We start from the raw sequence: 27855 nt of genomic DNA, 5'->3' as shown, positions 1-27855 counted from the left end.
AACATTTTATACTGAATGCAATATTCTAGAAAAATACATGAACCACTTAGATTAGTGCCATGTTTTAACTTACAGATGGAAATGCTAACCCAGACCCAGTTCTTTTGCAGTACTGAAAGATCATTAAAGTTGGCTATACACACACAGATAAGGTTTGTTTTAAATGATTATGTGTGTGTGTATGTTAAGACCAATATCCATTTGCTGATGATATGGTTTGGTTCAGGTATCTGACCGGTTCAAAAATGTCACTAGCCAAAGCCCATCAGCCAGTGCAGCCTCACCAATATCTGTTCTCCTCAGTCTGGGAGTCACATTTAGGTCTGGTGGCTAGGGAGGCACCATTCCTAAATACAGCACTGGCTCCCGGTGCAGACACAGTATAGGGCTGATGCGTATATATCTGCAGGCTGAGAATCAGACTCATGTGGCATTAGCCTTAGAATGAGATTTGTGGAGCATGCCTTTATTCTGTACTAAAAACCGATGCCATGTGTGGCCCCCGCATACACTCTCGACTCTGAATGTTGAAAAGCATATGTGGTTAGCTAGTGTATGGCCTGCTTGATTATTTGCCTGTGTAAAAGCATTTAGATTGCTCAGCAACTCATTTAACAATCATGTAGCTTTATTGTCTCTATCTACAAACACAGGGGTACCTGCAAATCCTTTGGGCCTAATTTACTAACACAGGTGCTAAATAAAACCTGTGCAGTATTCCATAGCAACCGATCAGCAATTGGCTTTTTTCATTCTACTACCGGTTATGAAATGCAAGCAGAGATCTGATTAGTTGCTAGGGTTAAACATTTATAGCCAATTATCCCTATAATTACTGCTGTGTGTGTTCTACCATTTATTGTTTCCCATCCCCTGCCAGTGAGTGAAGGCTTACCTGCTGAAATCTAAACGAGTCAGACCTTTTCTTCTGATGTAATTGCCATTCTTTGAACTGTTGAACAGCTTCCTCCACAGAGATCATCCCACATTTTACTCGCTCCTGCAGTGTTATTAACTCTCGCTGACCGGGGGTTTTCATGCCACCAAATGGATCATACACACTCGATTGTGGCCGGTCTCTTCCAAGCTTCACACTTGCACCTTGTAAATAAAGGAAAAGCTTGAGTAGTCATTCTGACCCACTCAGTGATAAGGTATATGTAACCTACAGTAATCCAGCTTTTGCAAAACATCTGAACCCAGCACCCAAGCATTACTAGAGGTGTTGGGATGGGAGATGCTTGAGTTCTACATCACATCAGATTAAATAAGGGGCTGACAAAGCTGCAGCTATCAAATAAAATCAATGTAAAGCAAAGATTGTGCCCAAAGATAAAACCAGTAACACCATGGATATGCATTTGGCATCTAACATATCATTCTTTCTAAAAAAAAAAATGTGGCTTCCTTGTGGGGGTTGGGGGTAGTTATCTTTTAATAAGTACATTTTATGTGATCAGTTTTCCATACTATTCCAGTCACTTCACTGTTAGGCACCTCCTGTGGAGGTTGTTCAGCAGGTTATTCTCTGTGGCAATATAAGGGGAGGAGTAGCAGGCCACTTCCTCCTTGGCTGATGTAAGAAGATAAGAGTGATGAGCCTGAGGTCTTTTACCTCAGAGAGGCGTCAAAATGAACCAATAGTTATGTTAGCTAGTGGTAGGCCACATTTGTGGAGCTCACTGTGAGAGATAAGGTCCGTTTATGTGACAAAAAGTCACGTGATTTTAAGGATTCAGATTTGGTTCGGCCAGAGGCATGGATTTGGCCAAATCCGAATCCTGCTTAAAAGGATGAATCCTGACCAAATCCCAAACCGAATCCTGGATTTGGTGCACCCCTAGTGGTATGCCATGTTACATACTTGTTCAGGGCTTTTAGGGGCAGACAGTGTCGGACTGGCCCACCAGGATAACTCCCAGTGGGTCCAAGGGTCAGTGGGCCCTCTTGCTTCTTGCAATTTGGCCCACTTCATGGTCATTCAGAATGGGAACAAAGATGAGAAATAGATGAAGATATAGATGCTGGCATGTTAATAAAAAGAGACTAGGATAATAAAGTGGTTGAGTGAGAAAAGGAGGAAAAATAGTTTGGAGAGTGGACCCACGTTTTAAGGTTTTCTCGTGGGCCCCTGGGGTCCCAGTCCGACACTGGGGGCAGATAATGAATATAAATTATGTAAGCCTCTTGTTAATAAAGCAGATAATTTGAAGCTTTGTTTAGATGCCAGATAATTGCTGAACACAGCAAAACTGACAGCTGAATCATTGCATTAAAACAGGACTTCTGCTTCAAACATATATAGTATAAAAATAACTTCATTATAATAATTTACTAATAAATATTAGTACTTTTCATGTCACTAGGAATTTTATTATTAAAGGGATGGTTCGAGAGATATTCTGAGACAATTTACAATTTATAACCCCCTGTTTGTATTCTACTGTACAGCGCTGCGTACATAAGTAGCACTTTATAAATAAAGATTTACATACAATTTGTCTACATGTTTTATTATATTTAGTTTCTGCACTATTTTGCTTTTTTTGTTCAGAAGATCTTCAGTTTGAAGTTTACCCAGCTATCTGGTTGTTAGTGTGCAAATTACCCTAGCAACCAAGCAGTGGTCTGACACAGACAATGGAATAAAAAATAGAAGAGACCTGAATATAAAGATAAGTAATACAAAATAACAGTAAAATTGAAGCCTCACAGAGGCTGGAAAGAGTTGAAAGAAGAAGACATTTTAAATTTGAAAACTAAAAAAAAATATAAAGTGAAAACTAATTAAAATATTGCTAATTTGCCCATTCTATAATATAACAAAAGTTAATTTGAAAGTGTACCACCCGTTTAAGCTGGTTCTGAATGGCTCTTTCAGCTATGTTAGATTCCATCAGTGCCACATTGGTTATGGGATATACATTACAGGAGATACAAATATTACAGACAGAAAAATTACAATTTGAACATTATTGTAAAAAAACATCAAAGAAGCTATTTCCTCCTAAAACAGGGGGCTCAAACTCAATTTACCTGGGGGCCGCAGGAGGCAAAGTCAGGATGAGGCTGGGCCGCATAAGGGATTTCACAAAAAAAAGTCCATGAAGGCTTGCATTATCGGATAATGCAAGGCACGGCGGGCGGGAGCTGCTGATTGCGGAAATGACATTATTCCATCATAACAGTTATTATGGGAAGACGTTCTGTGTGCACAATTAGCTGCTAACTAAGGAGCTAATTGTGCACACAGAACATCTTCCCATAATATATGATGGCATAACGTCATTTCCGCAATCAGCAGCTCCCGCCCGCCGTGCCTTGCATTATCCCTTGAATCGCAATAAAAATCGCGAACCATTCATTGCTTTTGCGAAGGCGTTGGTGCGGGCCACGTGTACCGAGGGCCATTTGTGGCCCGCGGGCCGCGAGTTTGAGACCCCTGTCCTAAAACATACCTAGCCACTAACTGCATGTTATAGAACCTTGCACATCGTGTACACATTTATAAAATCAGTCCCATGAAAGACAGGGGTTTAATAAGGCCCAGCCCCAGGGGGCTGACATGGACTAGCATTTTTCATTGGTCACTTGGGTAACTGTTTTAGACCCATGTATCTGAAATGCCAGGGCCTATTTTGAATCCCAGTTGGGGCATGCTTCTAATATCAGCAGTAAACCGCAGTTTCAGTCCTTATATATATGCCAGAGACTGCTGCACACATTAGTTATATAAGAGACTTAATCACTGCTCATGTAAATGGGACTTTTCTAGGAGCCTTAAGGAATTTCTTCCCAGAATCCTGTTATGACTTATTTGCATACATATGAGGCGGTCTCCTCAACCCTTTTAGTTTGTTTGTGAATCCCCACTCCTGGCTCTACCTAAGCTGATCAGAAAACCCTTCACTACACTGATGAGCCCCAAGAAGGGCGAAACCGGTCTGTAGTTGGGAATCTGATCAGCTATTGTCCCAGCTTCTGCTTTAAACCCAGTGGGTGAGCTGTAGCCTATAGGATAAACCCATGTAAATGGGACAAGCCCATGTAAATGTGACTTTTCCAGGAGCCTTAAGGAATTTCTTCCCAGAATCCTGTTATGACTTATTTGCCGTGTCTTGCAAAGCATTGTCTATACTTAACAAGAAAATATCTCACTGTGCAAACCCCTGAGCGCAACATTGGACATTTGAATATATGAATACTACTTGATACCACAAACTTTAGGCTGAATAGTAATGCACTCACCTCTAGCCATGCGATATTCAGTTACATAAATATTTTCACTTCTTTCTTGTTCTTTTTCTCCGAATACTAAAACAGATACAAATAGTTATTTCTATTCTTTTTAAAAATGCTCCTTTAAGTATTTAATTATTAATTATCCCAGGTTTGCCTACCAGCAGATCAATATAATATCTCTTGACTTGATGGACTAATCTAAACTACTTTTTTACTAGGCAATACATTTTTTATATTAATGTGTTTTGTCCTACTTCCCCATGGAATGATTTGCCAAGTACTGGTATTTACCAAAAGGGCCATCAGTCAACCTAAGATCCCATTTACATGGATTCACAGAAGGGTCATCTGCACAAATGGTGCATAGTGATCTTATATACTAAGGGGGCAGATTTATCAAAAATCAAGTTGGTGTTTTTTTTTCTTGAAAAAAAGTATTTTCTTAAGTAGCCGGGATTTTTTCTAAAAAACCAACAATTCACCAGAAAAAATTCAGCAAGTATAGGCTGGTGAGGCTTTATATTTTACAGCCTTATTAAAAATGAACTGAAAAATGTGATTCTCAAATTTGATTCCTACCATTTGACTTTTTTTTTCCTGGAAAAAACACAAAATTCACAAAATCCGCTATTAAGTTTGAGATCTCTTTTAAATAAGATAGCATGTGAGAAGAATATGCCAAAAAGTTTTTTGTACTTTTTTTTCTCAAGCTTGTTTTTTGACATATCTGCCCCAGTCATACGTTTTTTGACTATATTAGATAAAGAGCTTTATAATGAGCTTTAATTACACTGAATAGTGTATAGTGAATAATAAATTAAAGGTAGGGCTATCAATCTGTTCTTTAACAAATATGCTCAGTGTTGTATACGTGTACATTGCATGTAACCGTGTATTCTACAAAATGGCTTTTGGACCTATATAGGTTCCTTTGTTTTCTTACAAGCATTTTACTTTTACTTCATTTGCCAGCTAGGAGCAGTGGATCTATCACAGTGGTTCTCAACCTGTGGGTTGGGACCCCTTTGAGGGTCGGCGACCCTTTCACAGGGGTCGCCTAAGACCATCGGAAAACACATTTTTCTGATGGTCTTAGGAATAATTTTATGGTTGGGGGTCACCACAACATGAGGAACTGTATTAAAGGGGTGCGGCATTAGGACGGTTGAGAACCACTGATCTATCAGGTTGTTTGTAAAAAACAGAAACAAGAAGTTTAAACTTACCCTGAGAAATGTACGGTTTTGTTTCTGCAGGTTGGTTAGGTCTTGGAATGGGAAGTGGAGGCCTGCATACAGGATCATTGCAAGAAGTGGTGTCCTCCACTGTATCATATACATCATCTGGCCTGCACCGATAGTAATGGTCTTCATCTTCATTTGTTAAATCCAAGTTGCCTCCTAGATACATACAAGGTAAGTATATATTATAAACAATCCTTCCACTTGAGATCCAGAACTATTACAACACCAGCTAATCCAGAGGATTGATTATATCCAGTCCATGCATTATCTGACAACCCTTCTGGATGACTCCCGCACATAGATCTGGCTACCTTGGGATCTCATAACATTCCCTGTCTAGCCTGGCATATTTAAATCATTGATATTAACCCTTATTAGCTTTGCATAGAGGACATTTTCTAGATATTTTCTACATATTTTTGGCTTTTTTTCTTATAAATATAGAGATTTTAAAATTAACAATCTTTACACTTGGTTATTGCTTTTGTATTTTTGTAAAGTACCAGTCAATAACAGATTGCAAACTGCAACTGCCTTCCACCATTGAGATACTGGGTCATTTACAGAGCCTGCGGGTACTGTGCCTTCTCTCAACAACTCTGCACAGTGATATTCTGGGCACCAGCAACAGAATAAGAAGGGAGAAAATGTCTGCAGGGAAGTGACTGTTACCAGCCAGATTGAGAATAATGGAGTTTAAGAGTGCGGGAATCTGCATGCTGAGCTACCTTCACCTTCACAGAAAGCAGATCAAACATACCCAGGAAATAAACATACATTCAACTCCTAATATTTCCAATATACAAATACAAGGAAAATTACAAAAAAAATAAAATGGCTCATTTACCTGCAATCACCATGTTTTTACCCACAGCATTTTCCCTATAATTCCAGCATAAGTGCTGTAGCCAGGGGGATTTGCGCTTGTCACAATTGCAGCTTGTTACTTAAACTGACACAGTTGTGCTTGCACTTCAGTGCCAATTGTACTTTATTGTTTCAGCACAACTGCAATGCATCAATTAAGCTTAACTTGCTTGTGGGAATCATGGTTTGCCTGTGGTGATGGCTCCAGGGTTCCCCTGAATTAATAAGTGCAGTTGCAAAAAATTCAGAACAGGAGGCAAGAAGAAGGCAGTGAGGATGAGCACAACTATGCAGAAGTGTAAGGAGTACCTCTTGTGCTTCTGCTCTGCAATAGGGCAGCTAGTAATTACATTGAGACCCAGTGTGCCTTTTACAAGAAAGAGTGTTTGCTTTCTGACTGGCTGTGTGGAACTTCCTTTTGTGACTAAATTAATTTCCTTCCTCTGGTCTTTTGCAAAACACCATATGCATTGTTATATATAGAAAGTTAAAATTAGATATGGAGAATTAAAATGCATACACACATTATGATGCTTTTCTGCTATTATGTTCTATTATATATTGGTTTGTAGTAGGCTATTCATGATCATTATCACACTGCATTTCATATGTATGTATGTATAACTTTATTCATAAAGCGCCACAAGGGTACACATCGATGTACAATCTTACAAATAAATAGAGCTTACAATGTAAGTATAAGCAAACATCTTACCTTCCAAAATTTTACGTATTACTGAATCTTTAGCGGTTAAAACGTGTTCTGGACATTCATGAGCCGATTTAGTTTGCATATCGACATCTAGGAGGAAATAAAAAGCAAACCCTGTAATTCTTAGATAGGTGTACATATAATCACACTTAGAAAGTAAGCCTCTCTCCCATTTAACATAAAGCGAATAGAGCATAAGTATACTTTATATCTATTAGGGCCATTCACCAGTTTTGCAGAAGAGATAACTACTGTACAAAACACTGACTGGTACATCAGAGCACGCCAAGTGTCATCAAGAACCAATTAACCTGCCTATATGTTTTTAAAGTCATTTTCCTATAAACCAGTCACCAGCTTATCATCACAATGGCCTGAGTGCAGGCACATGGACTGCCAAAATCCACTCTGTGTGTCTGCACCCGAGCCGACACAGTGCCTACGGGTGAAACACAAAAGGAATTATATGACGTACAAAACCTCATAACCTGCATGGCAGACCAATGTGAATGCTGGTTAGAGTGGTCATACATGTAATAACTATATCATAAGAAACTAAGTTTTGTACAGTTATAGTACATGTTAATCCTGACTTATATACATGTACTATGGCTAATGGTTGGTCTTGAAATTGGGCAATATGGTGTTGGTCTTGGCATTGGGCAAGAAGCCATAATGTCTCTTTATTTTCTGCTGTTCTGATCATTTCCACTCTTAACACAAATGATTAGAACAACAGGAAAGAGGCCATACTGTAGGGCCCCTCATATGTGTGTTCAGTTCATGTGTGGCTCATTTAGAGAAAGATTGTGAAGCAAGCCTATATTCTCTATTATATATCCATGAAAGCCCAGTCTGAAGGTCATTCAGGGTGATGTATAGTGTTAAAACTTCTTTGGTGCCCTAGATGTTCCAATAACCATGACTAAATTACTGATACAGCAGTATTTTCATATGTCTGCAACCTTATGAAGGATTGCGGCTGAGCAGGTGGTAAAACAAAACCCTATCTTTATGATCACTAGTAGTGCTAAGGCATTAAATTGTAAGGTAAGCCCAGAATTATTTTGGTGTCCAAAAAAATCGGTATCTTCAAGCTAAGATGTGTTCATGGAAACCAGGAATGGAACATAGCAATCTTATTACTAGGACTTGTTTGTAAAAATGCAAAAGAATTGTTGTACGTGGGATGCCTTAGAAGAATTCCCTTGTAATGTAATAAAAGGTTTAAAGTGTTCACAGGTCTGCTATTTGCTTTAAAACAGGTACCAAATAAAGGCTAACTACTGATTGCAATGTATCTCAGACAGGTAGCAAAGTCTGCACCATTTATTGCCTTTCCCACTTCGTATCCATAACAAATACATTTTATTTGCATAAGGGAGATTACAGGTAGTACAGCTTTACTTCCTCTATCCACTTTAGAAGAATCAATTTCCTTCTTCTATTAGTTCCCTACTAATAATCAAATGTTATTCTGAGATCATGTTTCTACCCCCCAGCAAAAGTTCCTTTTAACAACCAAATGCCCAGTAGCCAAGGAAAACCTATTAATTTGCCTTCTCTAGGGAGGGAAGACCATTATAAATGTTGTTATTAATGCATTCTTTTCAGTATGAACTTGGTAAGGTCAGTTGGAGTAATTAAGGTTATGTACTTTAGCCTGGCAATTCATTTGTAGCAACATGTTATCTGCAATGCTTCTTTGCCAATTCTTTCTTGATCCCTCATAGCAAAGCCTCTCCTACGAGTCTCACAGACCCAACTCTTGGCATTTTTGGATTAACTTTTTAGGCTAAAATACTGCTATAGACAAGTGGGTTTGAAACATATCCTCATATGCTGACACTTTTGGCATACAGTAGGGTTAATACACATCTGCAAGTGCAGTTGCAGTCCCTGCAATCAGTTTCCCATAAAGCCACTTTCAATAAAGGTACTTGCATAAATATATGCTCTTTCCACTTTGATATAGTTGCAGATGGAACTGATCAGTCCATCCTGCCTTCCTTTCCAATTTGAGTGCTGCTGCATCTATCAATGGAGGAGAGCCCAGGAGCTACTGGCACCTCCTGATTAGGCCATAGCTCCAGGGTTCCCATTCATGCCCACTATTGAGACGCAGCACACTTGCACCTATAGAATCGAATGCAGACATCAGTAACCCGTCAAACATCAGAAATAATGCCATCCAGACTTCCATGCAATTTCTTCTGATTTATGACTAAATAAATGTGTAGTTGCGGTAATTCTGCAGAATCAGACTAAATTGCGTAGACACAGCACAATTATGCCAATTGCATCTCCCCCTTGCAGCAGCAATGATGTTGGAATTCTGGGGGAAAATGCTGCATTATGGGAAAAACACATATGACATCAAGCACATTAAAATTGCACTTTGCACAAGTGGTCTAGTTTCATTCAAGATACAAACCAGTTATGAAGTACTAAATATGAAAGAGGAAGTATCAGCTCTATCCCTTTGAAACTTTATTTGCATACTAAAAGCTCATTTAAACAGTGTGAAATAAAAGTGAGGAAGCTTTTTAATGACACAAAAACTCCCCATAGTTTATTTTTATTGCCTATTTTGATACTAAGCGATTACAGAGCCTGCAGCACTGATGACAAGCCAGCAGGTCTTGGTATTACAGGGAGCATAAATGGTGCATGTGAACCTAAACTGAATATCACTTTTGATGTACGGAAACATTGATTCACAACTGAGGGTCAAAAAGCCAAAATATCACAATGGCTCTTACTTGCTTCAGTTTACACCCAAGAATGGGAACTGATCATTAGTTACCATGAGCTTCAGAATGGGTGCTAGTCAAACCATTTTTATTCTGTGATGCCTAAATGATCCTGGCAGAAAGTTTAACAAGTGAGAGTTTTGGCTAATGCTACTCTGTCTACCTGTAAATAGGGCACTTAGCCTTAATGATGTAGGAAGTAACCCATGTTTATGTACTGACTATGTGTATACCAAAAATGCTGAACATACATGGCACAGGTTCAGGGTAAAAATTCTGCAGTGTCTAAAGTAGATGTAACATAGACATTAAAAGGTACCTATGTACCAAATGATTTTTTGGACTGGGCAGGGGGATCACAAACCCAGACACTGTCCCCGCTACCTGCCGTGAAATGTAGGCACTCCACACCCACTCCCCCCACCGGTTGCGGCCGCAAGTACAAAGTAAAATGTACAGCACGAGGAGGGGGGATTGAGGACTGGGGTGGGGGGCCCGTGACACCCCAGTGTGACAACAGGTTTGTTCAGGCACAGCCTTAGAGGGCAAACTAAGATAGGTTAATACAGGTGTAGAAATTCAATGAGATATGAGAAAGTGGTCTTAGCCAGAATCAATGATAACAGTAACTGAACATGTTTTTCCACAGACATTCTATCCAAAGTATGAAATCATGGTCATGGAAAGGTATGATTGGAACGTTTTGATGTCAAAGAAAAGTAATGCATAGTTATGTCAAATGCAGCAAATCACCCTGACAAAATTATTCCTGCAATAAAGCTTGGTCGTGGCAGCATTACATTTTTGTGAATTTAATGCATCAGTTTAGGCTGAATCTGGGGATAACTTTTCTCATTATAGGTTACATTTTTGCTTATTTTGACCATGCTTACAGATCTCTTCTTCAAGCCCCATGCCAGCCATTGATTCATACAGATCATCATCACAGCCTGGATTCAGAGAGCACTTCATTAACAGATCAGTGTTGATGTTGGCCATGGACAAATATGTAGAGTCATCGTCATCTTCTCCCAATTCCTCTTTGATATGTGTCCTCAACATATCAGCAGTTTCCTTGAAAAGGTATACAACATCACTTATTTACACCATTGTTCAGAAAATCAGTATTTTCAAATATGGCAGGGTCATCATGCCCAATCCTCATATACACACAACCTACTCCTCCTTGGTCTCTGCTTTAAGTTCATTTTCAAAATGCTTTAATGGCTTCATAGTTCTACAGGGAGGAACTGCATACACAACCTAACCCATACTTCATATGTGGGAACAGGGTTATAAAACCATGTGTGTATGCTAAAGTAAAAAAAAGAAGAAGAAAAATGGTCTCCACTCCCTGAGTTTTATAACTTACAGAGGCACCTTTGATAATAATGAGACTGGTGCACTTTGTACTTCTACATTTGTCAGTGTTTGAAAACTCGAAAATTACAATATTGTTTGTGCTTTTCAGGTTCTGTAGTGAGAAAAAACATACACATATACACATACAACAAATATACACATGCAATAAATATATATGCACGTTTGTTGCCATTATGCTTACAACGTATTCGTCGATAAACTGCCGCAGATCTTTAAAGCCATATTTCTCTGCCATATTATTTGGAAAATCTCCATTTTTATTTGACACACTATATGCCTGCAGGGCTCCGGGACAGGTAAGAAGAAGAGCAGTCAAATTTTTTAGCCCGTATTTTGCAGAAAAATGAAGAAGAGTTGGTAATTCTTCATCTCTTTGAACTATAACAAATGAAACAGGTTTGCAGTCAGTGAAGGAACCCAAGGAAGTACTGAACACAAAAATCTTGTAAGAAATATGCAGATCTCAGTTATGGTAAGTTTAAGTCACATTAGGTAATTGCGATATATATGCCTAAACTTAAAAATTCTGTGATTATAAATACTACAAGACCAGGGGAATCTACTAAAAAAGCCACCAGAAGTTTTGGGTTCTCACCAACCCCTTCCGTCATCAGATGAAAGAAGATGTGGGAGATGAAGCTTAACAAAGAGGTGAAATGTAAAATGTTTAGTACAGAAATAACACCACTAATTAATATTAATTAACTAATATCCTTTGTACTCCTTCTAAATATTAAAGGAAAAATTGCACAAGACAAATTCACTATGGGGCTGATTAATGAAATATCGAATGGGGGAATCCTGTTGTGCCCTGAAAGCATTACAGGCATTTTAATATTCTTCCCATTTACTATAAAATTTTCCAGATAGCCAAGAATTAACTCATTTATCAAATGTAATATCTGTGCCAGTTCATCGTTGTATTCCATTGCTCAAAGCAGTTACACACCTTAAAGGGGTGGTTCACCTTTAAGATAACTTTTAGTAAGTTACAGAATGCCCTATTTCTAGCAACTTTGCAATTGGTTTTCATGATTTATTTTTTCAAGTTTTTGAATTATTTGTCTTTCTCTTCTGCCTCTTTCCAGCTTTCAAATGGGGGTCACTGACCCCGACAGCTAAAAACTATTGCTCTTTAAGGATACAATTTTATTATTATTGTTACTTTTTATTACCTATCTTTCTATGCAGGCCCTCTACTACTCATATTCCCGTCTCTCGTTTAAGCCACTGCCTGGTTGCTAGAGTAAATAAGATGCTAGCAACCAGATAGCTACCAAATGGAGAGCTGCTGAGCAAAAAGCTAAATAACTGAAAAACCATAAAAGGCCAATTACAAATTGTCTCAGAATATCAATGTCTTCATCATATAAAAGTTAATTTAAAAGTGAACTACCCCTTTAACTGAGAACTAAATCCCCTCACAAACAAAAGCCCTCATCTACTGTCCTTCATTGGCCCCCTCCCTACGCCTTCCTATGGGGGGGGAGTTAGTCAATCAACCCCATAATCTGACATTTTAATAAACTGATTAAAATGATTGGGTAGAAAGCCTGTAAATTTGCCATGCTTAACACATTCAATAAACATCTCTTCTGCGTATTTTGGTGAATTAAAAAGCTCTGGCAAACAAGCAGCTTTGTAGGAGAGTCTCTGCGCAAACCACATACAGCTAATAAATAATCATATTTATGTGATTTTATAATATAAATATTTGAAGCATTAAATACAGGTATGGGACCTGCTATCCAGAATGCTTGGGACGTGGGGTTTCCAGTAATTTGGATCTCCTTACCTTACGTCTACTGAAAAACCAATAAGGATTCATTTTATCTTAGATGAGATCAAGTATAAGAATTGTTTTATTTTTTACAAAAAAATACTTTTTAAAAAAATTTGGATTGATTATAATCGAGTCTATGGGAGATGGCCTTCCTTTCTGGATAAGGGGTTTCTAGATACCTGTACATGTAAAATAAGTGTTTAAAATGCTGCATTTGAATGAAACACAAACATATGATCTTCTTGCCACAAAACAGAAATGAATACAAGTGGAAGAATTAATGCTGTAGCTTATGGCAACTCTACTGAGTCCTACAAGATAAAACCGCTATTTTGACCAACTCTCGTTGGTTTTAACTCATCATTATAGTTTTTATAAAGCATTTATAGAGATGTTATAAAAAAATAAAAATCTACTTACTTGCGCTTACATTTTCCTCTTCAATTTGATTAATGCCGAACAAATGTAGCCCGCTTGCTGGAATGTTGTTCTTTAATGATTCTGTCAGAAGCTTGTCCAATACGTCTATGTTATAGGGCACGATTTTAAATGCCTACAAAGAATTAGGTATTATCCACAAAACATACGGTAAATCTTTTATTACAAACATTTATGACACAATTATACTATGTGGATAATGAAATGCTCAATAAATTTCCTTGTTAACATAAGTTGTAGTTTTTCTACTGAAGGAAATGGAAAAAAAAAACATAATTTGAGGCACAGAATAAAATGTTGACATTAAAATGTCCCTTTTGGTATAGTGAACAATTGCTCAGTCATGCTCTAGTGACAGCATTATAATGAGTTACACATCCAAGCACACTGTGCATAGCAATATTAGTGATTCCCTAAGCAACTACAGAGAGCGGTCAAACAAATGTAGAACAAGGAAAATCAATTTCTCATTTTCTATGTCTGACCATCAAACCAAATAATGCTTAAACACCCCGTTTCAATTGATTCTGCACCCAGTTCCAGATCCTTTTCTCCTGCCCAAGGGGAGCTTACAATCTAAGGTTCCTATCACATTCACACACAATAAGGTACATTTTTTGTATATATAAGTATATAATTACATTACATTATTGCATAGAAAATAATTGTCTGGCTAATTTCTCCCTATATCTAATATAAACCAGGGAGCAAGGTATAGTTCAGTGGACAGTTCTCTGTAGTGCTGTAGCACTCCACAGAACAAAATGGCATTCCAAGCCATCCAAGCAACTTAACACATATTGAAGAAATCACATAGGTATCATATTTCATAAATGTGTAAAATTTTTAACAAATGTCTTAACTATCGCGAAAATGTTTCCCAGTTACATATTTGATAAAGTAGCCCCATAGTATGTCATTGATTATTTTGTGCTAGTAAAGAGCTATCTGCAAAATGTTATCATATTATAATTCACATATCCAATACAGGTATGGCACCCATAATCCAGAATGTTAAGGACCTGGGTTTTTCTTTATAAGGAGTCTTTCTCTAATTTGGATCTCACTACATTAAGTCTAATAAAAAATCATTTAAACATGTGAATAAACCCAATAGGATTGTTTTGCCTCCAATAAGGATTAATTATCTCTTAGTTGGGATCAGGTACAAGGTACTGTTTTATTATTACAGAGAAAAAGGAAATCATTTTTAAAAATTAGAATTATTTGATTAAAATGGATAATGGATCCTATACCTGTATATATAAAGTAATGTAGTAAAAGGTCTAAAGTTTGGCGACATCTATGGTTATTGGACCCCTTATCTGGAAACCCATTATCCAGAAAGTTCTGAATTACGGAAATTCCATCTCCTATACACTCCATTCATAATTCACATTTTTAAAATGATTTCCTTTTTCTCTGTAATAATAAAACTGTACCTTGTATTTGATCCCAACTAAGATATAATTAATTCTAATTGGGGCCAAAACTATCCTGTTGGATTTAATTACTGTTTAAATAATTTTTTTAGTAGACTTAAGGTAGGGGATCCGATTTACGGATTATCTGAAAAACCCCAGATTTCAACGCAGGATTCTGCTGGAGAAGCTCTATTAACTGATGCGTTTTAAAAAAAAAACATGTTTTCTTATGACAGCATTTCTTTAAGACTGTTTATGACATTACCCCCTTAATCTTTTTAAATACTATATAAAGGTCATTCAGTATCGTGCTAATCTGTTTTGCAGGTAACTGAATGTTAATCTATGATTAACATTCCACTCCAGGAAGTACAAAAATTAAAATGCTTCAGAAAGAGAATACATTTCTATTTGCCTTTTTACACTACTAAACAGCCAGATATCTATGGAGCAATATTAATAGCTGAAAAGTACTTTTATATAAAATAACTAACGCATCAAATTACTCACCTGACACATGAATTCAACTGGACTTGTGGCATTTCCTAGCAAGTAACTTAACTCCTCCATGTCAGTGTAATAACTTATTTTCGCCTCACATATTTGTAAATCTCCAGAGAAAACATTTAGAAATACTAGTCCAGCCGGTAAATCTGTTTAGAAGAGAAGAGCAGCATAGGTGAGGGAAACATACCATGGCTATTGTCAGACCACAACTCAACCCACACCATAGTACATTAAATTTGCTGCCCAGAATGTATGGCCAGAGATCAAGAGCAATGGCACATGGTACATTTGTCACCTGTGATAAATTTTGGCTACCACGGATGTTTCCTTCCTACTAGCTAAAATGCAAACCGCTGGTGGGGAAGCATACGCGATGCGGCTACCTCCTGAAGTAGCCTGAAGCGTCCTCAAGAGGCAACTGCAGGCTACCTCACAACAATATGTTTTCCCACCAGCGATTTATATTATTGTCAGTGGGAAAGCTTTTCAGAAGATTAGTTGCTTACGGTAGATTAATCGCCACGTGTCATTGCCCTTAAATAGAAGGAAAGTCATTTTGGCATTTTACTGCCAATAGATTTGCCACATTAATGCAAGTTAGAATGCTATATTTATTCTGCAGAAAGCTTTACCAAACCTGAGTAAAGAGCCCTAGAAGCTCCCTCCATTTGTTTAAGACAGCTTGGTCTCCTGTAGCTTCCTGCTGCAGCTCTAGGGGCGGTAGCATAGATCACACATTCTGATGGGGGGGTGAATTTCACAAAGGCCCAAACAGCACCACAGAGGCCAATATAAAGGTCTGGTATATAGCAACTTACAGCAAAAGTTTCCAGTTTGATAAAGACTATTTAATTCCCTAAAAATTGCCTGCCATGCTGTAAATTATCGGTCCCAACTGTAAACTAAATAGTGAAATAGCAGCATTTCATTAATTCTTCGGGTATTATGTCAGAAAGAAATATTATATTATGCCAACCTGTTGATTTGGGAAAGCCAAAACCACCCCTTGATACACCCATTAAACAGAATTTAACATTTTAAAATTGCTTACCAGGGGCTTCCACAGTTAGAATATATTCATTTTGTAAAGTTGCATGTAGTCGAATGGATTGTCCATTTTGAGGATTAAAATAAACTTCATTTTTAACACAGCAATCAAGTTTACATTTAAAAATTAAATAAATTTGCGTTTTCATCTGTAAAAGACAAAGGAAGAAACAAAATTGCCATTGAATTTAGAAGCAATGATAGCTTTCTGTATTTCTGTATTGCACTGTTTCTGAGGTTTGTATAGTGTAATTGTAGCATGCTGGGACTACAAAGGAATACCTTTCTTTGGTTTGAAGTAAAAGGAACATAATTACCTACAGTTTCTGAAATAGAATACCTATGCCTGTGTTTTCTATGGGTCAATTGTACATGAGAAAATGTATCCACACCAAAAAGTATATGAGGGAGCAAACCCTGTCCAAACCATGAAAACTATGGGACTAATTATGTATGTTACTCCAACCAATCAGAAAATAGTTTTGAAAACTGAAAAGAAAGCACAGAGCTCATCTGGTTGCTATAAGAAACTGCACCACTGCAAGTTAGTAAAATAACTTTACATTTATATCCTGCTGAAAACCTATATGGCTAATTAGGTGGATGTAATGAACCACTTGCAATTACTCCTCTGTGACTGTGGTACAAACTCACCACTCGGTTATCTCTGCCCATAATGTTTTTGGGGGCTCCCAGCAATCATTTTTCTTAATCTACAACCTATTGTGGTCATGAGGGGAAGAATATGGCCCAAATACTTTGGCTATCATATAGACTCAGGGTTCATGGTAGGAAATCCTAGATTTAACATCTACACTTGTTAAACATCATAATTAACAGTTGTGATTTAATTACCGCACACCATGTAGAAGTAGACCCCTGACTATAAGTGGAATTTTATATATTTTCTTTAAATATTGCCTCATATACAAAAGGCTGCCTGACTCAGAATCTACCAAATTCGACATTAACAGAATGGAATTATAGCAATAAAAAGTAGTAGGCACTGCATTGGCGCAAGAAACATCTTAGTTGAGTGCCTAATTTACACGAACCACTAACTACACTGGATATGCCAGAAACTTCCAATTGGACAACCTATAGTTTTCAATCACAAAAAAAGAGGATTCTGTCTGTTAAACCATAGTCCTAAAAGACTCATCAGCTAACATACTTTCTATGTCAGTGATCCCCAACCAGAGGCTCAGGAGCAACATGCTGCTCACCAACCCATTGGATGTTACTACCAGTGGCCTTAAAGCAGGTGATTATTTTTTAATTCCTGGCTTAAAGGCAAGCTTTAGTTGCATCAAAACTATGTATACTTCCACATAAAGACTCCTGTAGGCTGCCAGTCCACATAGGGTCTACCAATAACTTATTACAACCCATATCTGGCACTCCCCCAGTAGACTTTTGGATGCTTGTGTTGCTCCCCAACTCTTTTTACATTTGAATGTGATTCATGAGTAAAAAAAAGTTGGGGACCCCTAATCTACTGTATGTAGTAAGGTTACATCAGGAGAGCTAAAGAGGATCACACTTTCTACTTTGAATATACAATACTGAAAGACACTAAAACCCCCTAGATGCCTAATGAATATGTGAACAGTGCAGACCTTCTAGAGTTATAGGGTTAATTTAGTACTAGGTGCAAAATAGCACAGCCTTATATCCCAAAGTAAACATCATCATTTGGCTTTGATCAATCTAATATTTGGAATAAAGTTACAAACCCCACAGCGGATCCTCTCTGGTTGTACAGATACCAGATTTCTGTGGCTTTCCTGGAATGAAGTTGGTTGGAGCTTTTCAGCTTGAAGTGCATGGCTTCTTTTAGCCTTATCATCTTCTGAATCTGTGACGGAATCAAACCCAGAATCTGAAAGTACATCAAATAAATTATATACTTTATATCTCTATTTATATAATTATAACATGTATTTTTAGCAGCATTGAATACTCTCAGGTTCTGCAGAGCAGATGATGGTTATATAGGGAAAGTTGACCATTAATTAACTTTTAGTATAATGCTATTATGGGACAATTTGCAATTAGTCTTGATTTATTATTTATCTAGTATAAATAAATATAAAGCAACTGGACTTGTTAAGTTTAGTTAAAAATGTGTTTGGCCCTTTCTTTTCATTTAGACAAATCTCTATTTTTCCAGTCTAAAATACAGGTATGGGACCCGTTATCCAGAATGCTCGGGACCCGGGGTATTCCAGATAAGGGATCTTTCCGTAATTTGTATCTCTATAATTTAAGTCTGCTAAAAATCATTTAAATATTGAATAAACCCAATAGGCTTGCTTTGCCTTTAATAAGGATTAATTACATCTTAGCTGGGATCAAGCACAAGGTACTGTTTTATAATTACAGAGAAAAAAGAAATCATTTTTACAAATTAGAATTATTTGCTTATAATGGAGTCTATGGGAGATGGCCTTTCCGTAATTCAGAACTTTCTGGATAACGTGTTTCCGGATAAGGACCTGTACTAATGGGTCATTATTTTGTATTTAACCTTGAATCAGAGACTGAGCTTATAATACATATGTGCAAAGTTAAGCCATTGCTGGGAGCGCTGTAGTTCTCCTAGTGGGCTAGGAAGAAGGAAACAAGAGGAAAAAAGGCAGCAAAATAATTCTTCCTCTAGGTAAATCCTTTGATAGGCCACAACCTGACGTACACCTTTTAAAAAAATTACAAATGAACCAATAGACCAGAGACAGGGTAGAAAAGCATCTGGCAAGCTAAAAAGAAACCCAACAATCACTGAATTGTTTAACTTAGATAAGGGGTGCCATACTTGTGATACTATACAGTACAAATAAAGTCAAGGTCAGAATACACTGTATCTAAAGTACAGGGGAGAAGGGAGAACCTTTAGCAATCCACTACATTTAATCAACAGCATAAGAAGGGTTTCTTTACTGTAACAGCTGAGGAATTGTATACTAAGAGAAGCAGTCAGTGGTGATTGTGATGATTTAGGTTTAGGCTTGGATGCCTTTCAAGCAAAAAAAGCAGATCCAATGAAAGGGTTTGATTATTACATTAAAGGGATAGTTTTCTTTGGAATGTTTTAATTATTTGTCTTTCTGTTTTGCCTTTCACCAAAATGACATTAAATGGCATCTTTTATTGTTACCCCAGCAATCAGAAAGTCGATTAATTATATGCCCCAGACTTTTTTTCATCTTTGATTTATTGATTTTCAGTCATTTTTTAATGTATCATTCATTATGTTCAAACTAATGTTTGCTAGGATCAGTAATCCTATCAACCAGATAGCAGTTTACATTCTTTCACCACTTAAAGGTAAACTATACCCCCCAAACAATGTAGGTGTCTATAAAAATATATTGCATAAACAGATGATATGTAAAACCCTGCTTCATCTAAATAAACCATTTTCATAAAAATATACTTTTTTAGTAGTATGTGCTACTGGGTACTCCTAAATAGAAAATTGCTTTTTCCAAAATTAAAGGAGTGGGTCACCCTTAACATACTTTTAGTATGTTATAGAATGAACAGTTGTAAGCAATTTATTTTTTATAGGTTTTTTAATTATTTGCCTTCTTCTACTTTAAACTCTTTGTAGCTTTCAAACCCCAGCAGCTAAACGCTATTGCTCTGTGAGGCTACAGTTTTATTGTTAGTGTTATTTTTTTACCCTTTTTTCTATTCAGTCCCTCCCCTATTCATATATCAGTCTCTCATTCAAACCGCTCCTTGGTTGCTAGGGTAATTTGGACCCAAGCAACCAGATAGCTGTTATAACTCTGGAGTCGCTGAACAATTATTGGAATAATTAAAAAAACTACAAATAATTAAAAAAATGGGGTATAACCTTTCTTTAAATAATGAATTCACTTGGAAACAAAATAATTTCCATACTGCCATAATTGAATTGGCTTTTTTGTTCTGATCGGTTTGTTCTGTTCTTTGGTGCATAATCTACATGGGGCTTTTTGAGTTTGGGGTCAGTGTTAACTAAAGTCCAGTTCTCTCCATAACAAGGTACAAATATTGGTCACCTTTATGTTTTTGTCTTATGTCCTTTCTGCCAGCGTTCCAGGAAGAAGTGAGAGAAATGTTTTCACGTTGTTCATGATCTGGAAGGAGCAAAATATATGTCATTTTGGTATGATTTTTATCCTTTTATTTGTATAGCACCAACTTGCTACAAAGCTCTTTATCAATAAAAATGAGTAATAAAGAGTAATAATAATAATATTAAATGACAGTAACATTAAACTCTGCACACAAAAATGTAATCAGTGAACAGCCTCTTTGAAATCTGTCAATACCTGCCACTCTTGTCCAGAGGTTAATAGTAAGGCTGTAACATCTCCTTAATCACTTAGATTTCCTTCTCCTCCTCTAACCCACTCAGCCCCCTTCCTCAGGAATTTGCTATAGCTGTTGGCTCCTGGGCATGATCAGTTTTTCCTTAGCTCAGATTACTAAACACGCCCTTCAGTCTAAAAGCCAATGAAGACATTACATTGATGGTTCTGATAGAAATTCACCTCTAGCTCTGCTCAAACAAAGCAGAACTTTTTGTCAAAGACAGTTCTGCCAGTGTAAGCCTGCATTTTTTTAAAAAATTTAGGCTGAATAAGGGTCTTTGTGCATCTAAGCTGTTTGCAGATTTTAATGTAACTAATGATGTGTCAGAGGGTAAAAGATGCTATTTGTTTTAGGAAAATGTGATGGCAAACAAAGGGAATATATGCAGTACAAATGATGCCATTTGAGGGGGGGGGGGCATGCCCAACTGATATACACTATAGGAAAATGAAGGCTTTACTTGTCCTTTAAAATGGTAGAAACACAGAGCAATTGTTTTTAGCTGCAGGGGTCATTGACCCCCATTTGAAAACAAGTAGAAATGGAAGGCAAGTAACTCAAAAAAAATTAAAAACCATGTGGAAAGTTTCTAAATATAGCACATCCTATAACTAAAACTTAACTTAAAAGTGACGTAACAGAACATCAACTTCAAATGTAATTAGCAGTGTGATTGTCATGTGGCTGATGGCTATGTGTTTTCATAAGTAGACTTGTAGACCGAGAAAATTCTACTACTCAGTACTGGTGTAAAGAATAGACTGTAGATCTATATATATTTTGTGTCAGAATTAGAAGAGGGGACAATTTAATAAGAGATGTGTTCCAGATCTAGTATCTGAGTGCAACCAATTAGATGTTTGCTTTTAGAACGAGCGATCACTCTGTGCTACCTACTGATTGGTCACTAAGATTTACTGGAACTATTGAGAACTTTGCACCTGATTGCTAGATTTGGTCTGGGTTTGGCAGGGAAAGGATTAATGGGCTAACATGTCAGCCTTTCCCAAATGCAGGGTTAGATAGAAGGTAGATATCAATGTTTTAACTTGCCTTTTGCGCCTAATCGCCCTGCTCCTTGTCAGGGCAGGAACTAAGACCAGACAGGGTGGGCACATGCCTAGGGTGCAGTTGGTGGAGGGGCAGATTTCTAAATTCAATTTTCAAAATTCTAATCGACTGACCGGAGAGGAAGTTAAGAAAGTGAAACCCAGGGTTGTAAACGCAAGAAGGAAGGGGGGGGGGGGTTGTTGCATGTGCCAGCAGGCAGGGGGCAGGCTGTCAGGGCGCTGGCTGTCAGGGCGCTGGGCCATGGGTGCTAATACTACTTGGCCGGGCTCTGATCCCAAGAACCTCCTTTCTTTTTCAGTCCAAGGTGTTCTGGCCTTCTCTTGGGGTTAATCACTATTGGCGTATTGTATTGGGTAACCCCTTGCTTACCTTTATTCCCTGTATTTTGTGGCTTTGAGTAAAGGGGCTTCATTGCCTGTATTTCACTCAGTGTTTCTCCTGTCAGACGCTGTCACCCTGCTCTGTGCTTCCCAGCAGCTCTGCCTCCTAGCCTCAGACTTTACAGCTGCTAGGGGAATACTTTGTCACTTTATTTCCAACCAGGTTAAAACTTTACTAACTGCTATTAAATAACCAGACTTTGGTTCCAGTTAACTCTTGCTGTTCCAGCTTAGCAGGTGGCTTGTATTCTGCTTAAAGCATTTGATATAACCTAAAAAGTATTTACTGTGTATTGTAAATAACATGGAAATTGTATACTCAAATAAAACAATGTAGAGCTGAAGACATATAATAAAAATTGCTGGAAAGGAAGGTCATAACAGGAGCAACTTGAATAAGGGTGATCTGGCCGGAAATGCAGCATTGAAATAGAAAGAGTAGACAGTAGAAACTTGGATTTGGGTGCCAAACCCCAGCCAGAGGGAGCAGATTAAACCAATTAGGAAAAAACGAGCAGGCATTCTAAAACTCCCAATATGCAGGCCATAAAAGTAAAAGGCAAATTATCTTTATTTATTGTAGATTCCATTCTGATAAACCCCCATAGCTCAGGAAGTCCCGTTAATTATGCACCACTGAAAGTGCCAATGGCGATTTTGGAGTAGTAGCTGCAGTAAATTTCTTCTTATGGGAACTTCCGAAAGTTAAATTGTAGGTTTCGTGACTACATTTCCCAGCTCATGTGAAGCAATAGTCGAGATCCTTAATTATTGGTACTTAAGAGGAAATGAAAGCAAAGCCTGCTGAATCTTATATGAGATGCACAAAGGAAATTACAACAGATATTTAATGCGCAGAATAATCCTTTGTACAACAGATTTCTGAGTACATTTCTCAGTTAGAAGAAACCATTGATACTGGAAATTGTACCTAGGTGATTCATGAATTTCTGCTTTGTTGTTAGACAATGACAGCACATTCTGCATAACAGGGCCGGAACTAGGGGTAGGCAGAAGAGGCAGCTGCCTAGGGTGCAACGATTGAGGGATGCCAGGCAGGAGCCTCTCCTGCCTACCCCTAGTGCTACTTTGTCATTGCCTCCACCGCTTGTCATTAGCGGCGGAGGCAAAGACCGATCTAATTGCCCAGCCCCCCCAAAGCACCGCCTCCTGTGCTTTTTGCGCGCATGCGCCGTTCGGGGGGGAGGCGGGGAGGTGGGCGGAGTTGGCCGACCGGGTTGCCTAGGGCGCCCGGTCGGCTTGGCCCGCCCCTGCTGCATAAGAAGAACCAGGCCCAGATTTGTGGGAAGGCCACAAAGGGCTGGGCCTAGGGCGACATGTTTTTCAGGGCGGCATGCCATCCATGCCATCCTTCTGTAATTCTTTGTCCCTACAGACACCTGGAGCATTGGGGACTGGACACGTCAGAGATTTTTTACAGGTATTGGAATCTCCCACACCCTGTCCTCAGTGCTGGGGCTGTCTGTAAGAACTGAGCCTAATATGTTCATGACCGGAACGCATAATGTGTGTGCACGCACACACACATTCTCGTGTGGGGGGGGGGGGCGCACAATATGTAAACCCACCTCTGGGAAGAACTACTCATAAGATTTACTAAACCCCCAAAACATGAGCCGCCAGTAGTATTCTTTTTCTTTTATGTTTAAAGGAGGTACATGACTCACTTAGGTACAGACCAAAGTAGAATGGCTGACCATATTCCATATTTTGCTTACAGTCAAATTAAGGAATGAAGTCAGTTTGGGTGTCATTACCGCAAAAAGACGGAACAACAACAAATTCTACCCTCGCTCTTTTATTAAATATAATAGCAACATTTCAGAACTACTGAGGTGTGAAGCATGAAGCCTTCTTTTTCCACTCAGGCAACAGGGGTGAATGCTCCAAAGAAACTGGTTCCACATAAAATGCCCTGGCATAGAGTGGCAATTTAAAGCGGGGAAACATCCTGTATGTTTACTTAGTTCAAGTACATAAAGTAACTTTTCGGGGCTAAATAAACACGCAGGGGGTTTGCCCACTTTAAATTGCCGTGCTGTGCCCGCACATTTTCTTTGGAACTATTGTGTTGGATGAGAGGGTGCCAATGGCTTTTTTTTTGTATCGAGCACCAGCCGAAAATCTTTTGGAAAGGCCAGGGTGTGCGGGTGAGCGCTCCTCTATATACTAGAGAAACTGGTGCAACCTGCTGTTCTGATATGTTCAAGCATAACCAAATTCTTTGAACTTTTTGAATGAGGGAAAATACCTTGCTGGTTCCTTCTGGTCTGTAGCTATATAAGCATGCATATGAGGCACACTGAATGCCAGAAAACAAATAGGACAAGCATTACTCCTTATGCTGCTTTCCCCAGTGGGTGTAGTGCTCCTTACCCACCTTATTCTTTGGTTTTGGCCACATATCACTATATGTGCAAAGGGAAAAGGGAAGAGTGAAGTTCAGTTTGGGTGCATCACCCACCTAGATGTGGCTAAAATCTGAGATAGTGAAAAGTTATGTGAGCTGGGGATTCCAGTGTATGTGAATAGACATCTTGCTGTGGGTACAGAGAGGTAAGATTATGAGAGACCATTGTAAAATACCACCAGACGTGTAACCTCCCTGGTAAAAGATGCCTCTGAGGTCCTTCTTTCTGTATTCTGTATTTTCAAGGAAAATTTTGACTGACCTCTATCAATGGACAATATCATTGGGAAATTAGCCCTTTAGAGGATTCAAATAAAAGAACCCTCCAGGTTCTTGAGATGCATAGAAATATGTAATTTGGCAATCATTTTAATACACTGAGTGAAGGGTTGGAGGGTATTGCAAGATTTCAATCCACAAGTTGTCTTTGTCAAGTTGACTTTTGCGGATTGTCACAGAAAAAAACACAGTCAAAATCCAAAACCTCTAAAGTTTTGAAGCAAAAGAAAGATCTTCCATGGAAGCTGGCGACTTTTCGGATTTGGATTTTTAGCCATTTTGTCGCATAGTAGATCTTGGAAAAGTTGCAACTTTTTTTCCTGCACCTTTTAGCACTAAAAATCTGATTCGGGAAAAAATAAATTTGACGGTTAATGAATGGCCCCCTTAGGAATGAGCATCAGCCTTAGTAAGATGTCACTGTCTGTATGGGTAAACTATAATATTTTGTGTTTGCATTCCCCTACTGTGTAAAGCACTATTGCAGATGGTGGTGTTACATAAGTAATAATGCCACAGGCTATTTAGAGCAATAGAAAGAGATAAACACTGAGTATGCTGTCACCTCAGGCAGAAGACCCAATTCTGCATATCTTCTTTATTTTCTGCATCTCTTTTATGCTTAGAACAGTGTGGGAGAATGCATCACAAGTGCAGAAAGGACAATGTGTAGTAAAAGAGGTGAAATACATGAATTGAACTTCATCTCTTGAAGTTATTTTGCCTCTGGTAAAGTGCCACTTGACTCAATGGTGTGTATAATCCAAACACTGCAGAGGAAACATTAATTGTTATAGTGCTTCTAGGCCATACTATTTAAAGCAAAGAACATTTAAAAACAGAATGATTTATTAGGTGTTGATCTGTATTTAGTGACTCACCAAAGAGTGGTAGCAGCTAATCATACCATTTTAATGACTGAAATGTAGCTGTCAACAGCTGAGACCATAGACATTGCAGACTCAAGGAAATGACAAAAGTACTGTGATGTTGTGCCCAGTGCAAATCACGGCAGGTAAATTGCTGAAATCGGTTAACCACTTGAAAATACCTGGCATAATTACGGTATGTGATTTTAGTAATAAACCCATGATGATTTGCATTGTGGACAGTGACATGGAATTCTGGATACTTTGTTGTCTGTGACTTAACATGGACTATAAAATGCTCCTTATCTATTCCTCCCATCCAGAAAGCACAGACTGAACCTACAGCTCTCAGTGACCGTAAAAGAAAAGTTATACAGATCCACAACCACAAGACTGGGTGATGATGGACTTAAATCTCTTTTAACATACAGCCAGAAGCTATTATTGTTGTGGGTGTTCAGGTCAAGAGCTGGAGCACTGAAAGTGGCATATCACAAATTAGTAAAATGTGTTTTCCATCAGAATAGAGCTAGAGTTATTATGAAGCTTGTGACTCTTTTCTTTGTATCTCTGGCCCTGCTGCATTGTGTGAGTAAAAAGAGTTTCACAGGTCATAGAAGGCTCCCAAATACTAAGTCCAGATTAGTGAGTATTTATTTTTTATTATTTATTTTTTCTTCTTTTTTAATACATTTTATTTCCTCTGTCATGTGACATTTGTTGCTTTTTGAAAGGGGGAGCAACAAAATAACAGCAACAGAACTAAGAAATGTAAGGAATCATGTTCTTTGAATACAGGTATAGGACCCATTATCCAGAATGCTCAGGACCAAGGGTATTCCGGATAAGGGGTCTTTCCGTAATTTGGATCTCTATACCTTAAGTCTACTAAAAAATCAATAAAATATTTATTAAACCCAATAGGATTGTTTAGCATCCAAAAGGGATTATTTATATCCTAGTTGCGATCAATTACAAGGTACTGTATTATTATTACTTATAAAAAAAGGAAATCAGTTTTAAAATTCTGCATTATTTGATTAAAATGGAGTCTATGGGAGACAGTTCTTTCCGTAATTCGGAGCTTTCTGGATAATGGGTTTCCGGATAAGGGATCCCATACCTGTACAAATAACATTTTCATGCAAACTGAGATAACATTCTTAAGTTACAATGAAGGATAAAGGGATGAATACTATTCACTGATGCCTGAAATGAAATGATGTGTTATATTATGTACTGTGGTTACGGAGAACAAATTATTAACTTTATGTCTGAAACAGGTATAGTTAGCTGCTGTGCCTATGCAGGAAAATGAATTTCTAGGTACTTTTGTGGTTATCTCTACTTCCTTTCTCCTAATAAAACAGCAGTCCTTTCTTGCTTTATGGCAGGGATTCCACATATATAGTACACAGGAGCATGTTGTTGTGCTAACTTGTGTATGTAGTGTTACAGAGATGAATAATTATTCACAGAATCCCTTGCTTCAGTGGAGCTTACGGTATAAACTCCCTTTCACATTCATACTCATCCTCATCACTCATTCAGGCTGTATTTTTGGGGGGATTAGGGGTTATAGACAGTAAGGGGATGTTTTTTCCCATTAAAACGATCAGCACACCAGAGGCCACCCCTTTAAATTAGAGGAACAGAACTTTCACTTAAAGCAGTGTCACGGTGAGGGCAGTGAGGTTGGGGAATGCCCTTCCTAGTGATGTTGTAATGGCAGATTCTGTTAATGCCTTTAAGAGGGGCCTGGATGAGTTCTTGAACAAGCAGAATATCCAAGGCTATTGTGATACTAACATCTACTGTTAGTTGTTGGTGTATGTGGTTTATGTATGTGAGTGTATAGATATACAGTATATAGAATGTATAGATAGGTCAGTACATCTACATGTGGTGGAAGGTGCATGACACAGCAATGAACCACAAGTCCAAAGTGAATAAGCACTAAGGGGGCACTTGCTGCATGGCCAAAAGTTAAGACCACTTTACTTAAATAAAATCCCCTTCCCCGAGCAGGAAAACATCATCAATAAACTGCCAATTAAAGG

The 27855-nt window shown here is 38.1% G+C and overlaps 1 protein-coding gene across 3 annotated transcripts in view; it reads right to left on the bottom strand.

Annotated features, from left to right (window-relative positions):
* pik3ap1 (phosphoinositide-3-kinase adaptor protein 1) overlaps nucleotides 1-27855 on the bottom strand; it is a 50949-nt gene that overhangs the window by 8531 nt on the left and 14563 nt on the right. For 2 of the 3 annotated variants that reach the window (XM_012966844.3, XM_012966845.3), the window contains exons 3-13: nucleotides 20450-20527; nucleotides 18137-18282; nucleotides 16405-16549; nucleotides 15357-15499; nucleotides 13405-13537; nucleotides 11383-11579; nucleotides 10712-10892; nucleotides 7069-7155; nucleotides 5469-5642; nucleotides 4249-4314; nucleotides 896-1101 (exon numbers count right to left, since the gene is read on the bottom strand). In XM_012966844.3, coding sequence (XP_012822298.1) covers nucleotides 896-1101; nucleotides 4249-4314; nucleotides 5469-5642; nucleotides 7069-7155; nucleotides 10712-10892; nucleotides 11383-11579; nucleotides 13405-13537; nucleotides 15357-15499; nucleotides 16405-16549; nucleotides 18137-18282; nucleotides 20450-20527 — 1556 coding nt within the window. Of the gene's footprint in view, nucleotides 1-895; nucleotides 1102-4248; nucleotides 4315-5468; nucleotides 5643-7068; nucleotides 7156-10711; nucleotides 10893-11382; nucleotides 11580-13404; nucleotides 13538-15356; nucleotides 15500-16404; nucleotides 16550-18136; nucleotides 18283-20449; nucleotides 20528-22205; nucleotides 22314-27855 lie in introns of those variants that run through there. The other variant, XM_031905869.1, reaches the window with a different exon arrangement.

The sequence above is a fragment of the Xenopus tropicalis genome, chromosome 7, assembly GCF_000004195.4.
Source record: "Xenopus tropicalis strain Nigerian chromosome 7, UCB_Xtro_10.0, whole genome shotgun sequence".
Classification (NCBI taxonomy): Eukaryota; Metazoa; Chordata; class Amphibia; order Anura; family Pipidae; genus Xenopus; species Xenopus tropicalis.
Note: the sequence above shows the minus strand (reverse complement) of the source record. Positions and strands in the feature narration are given on the sequence as shown.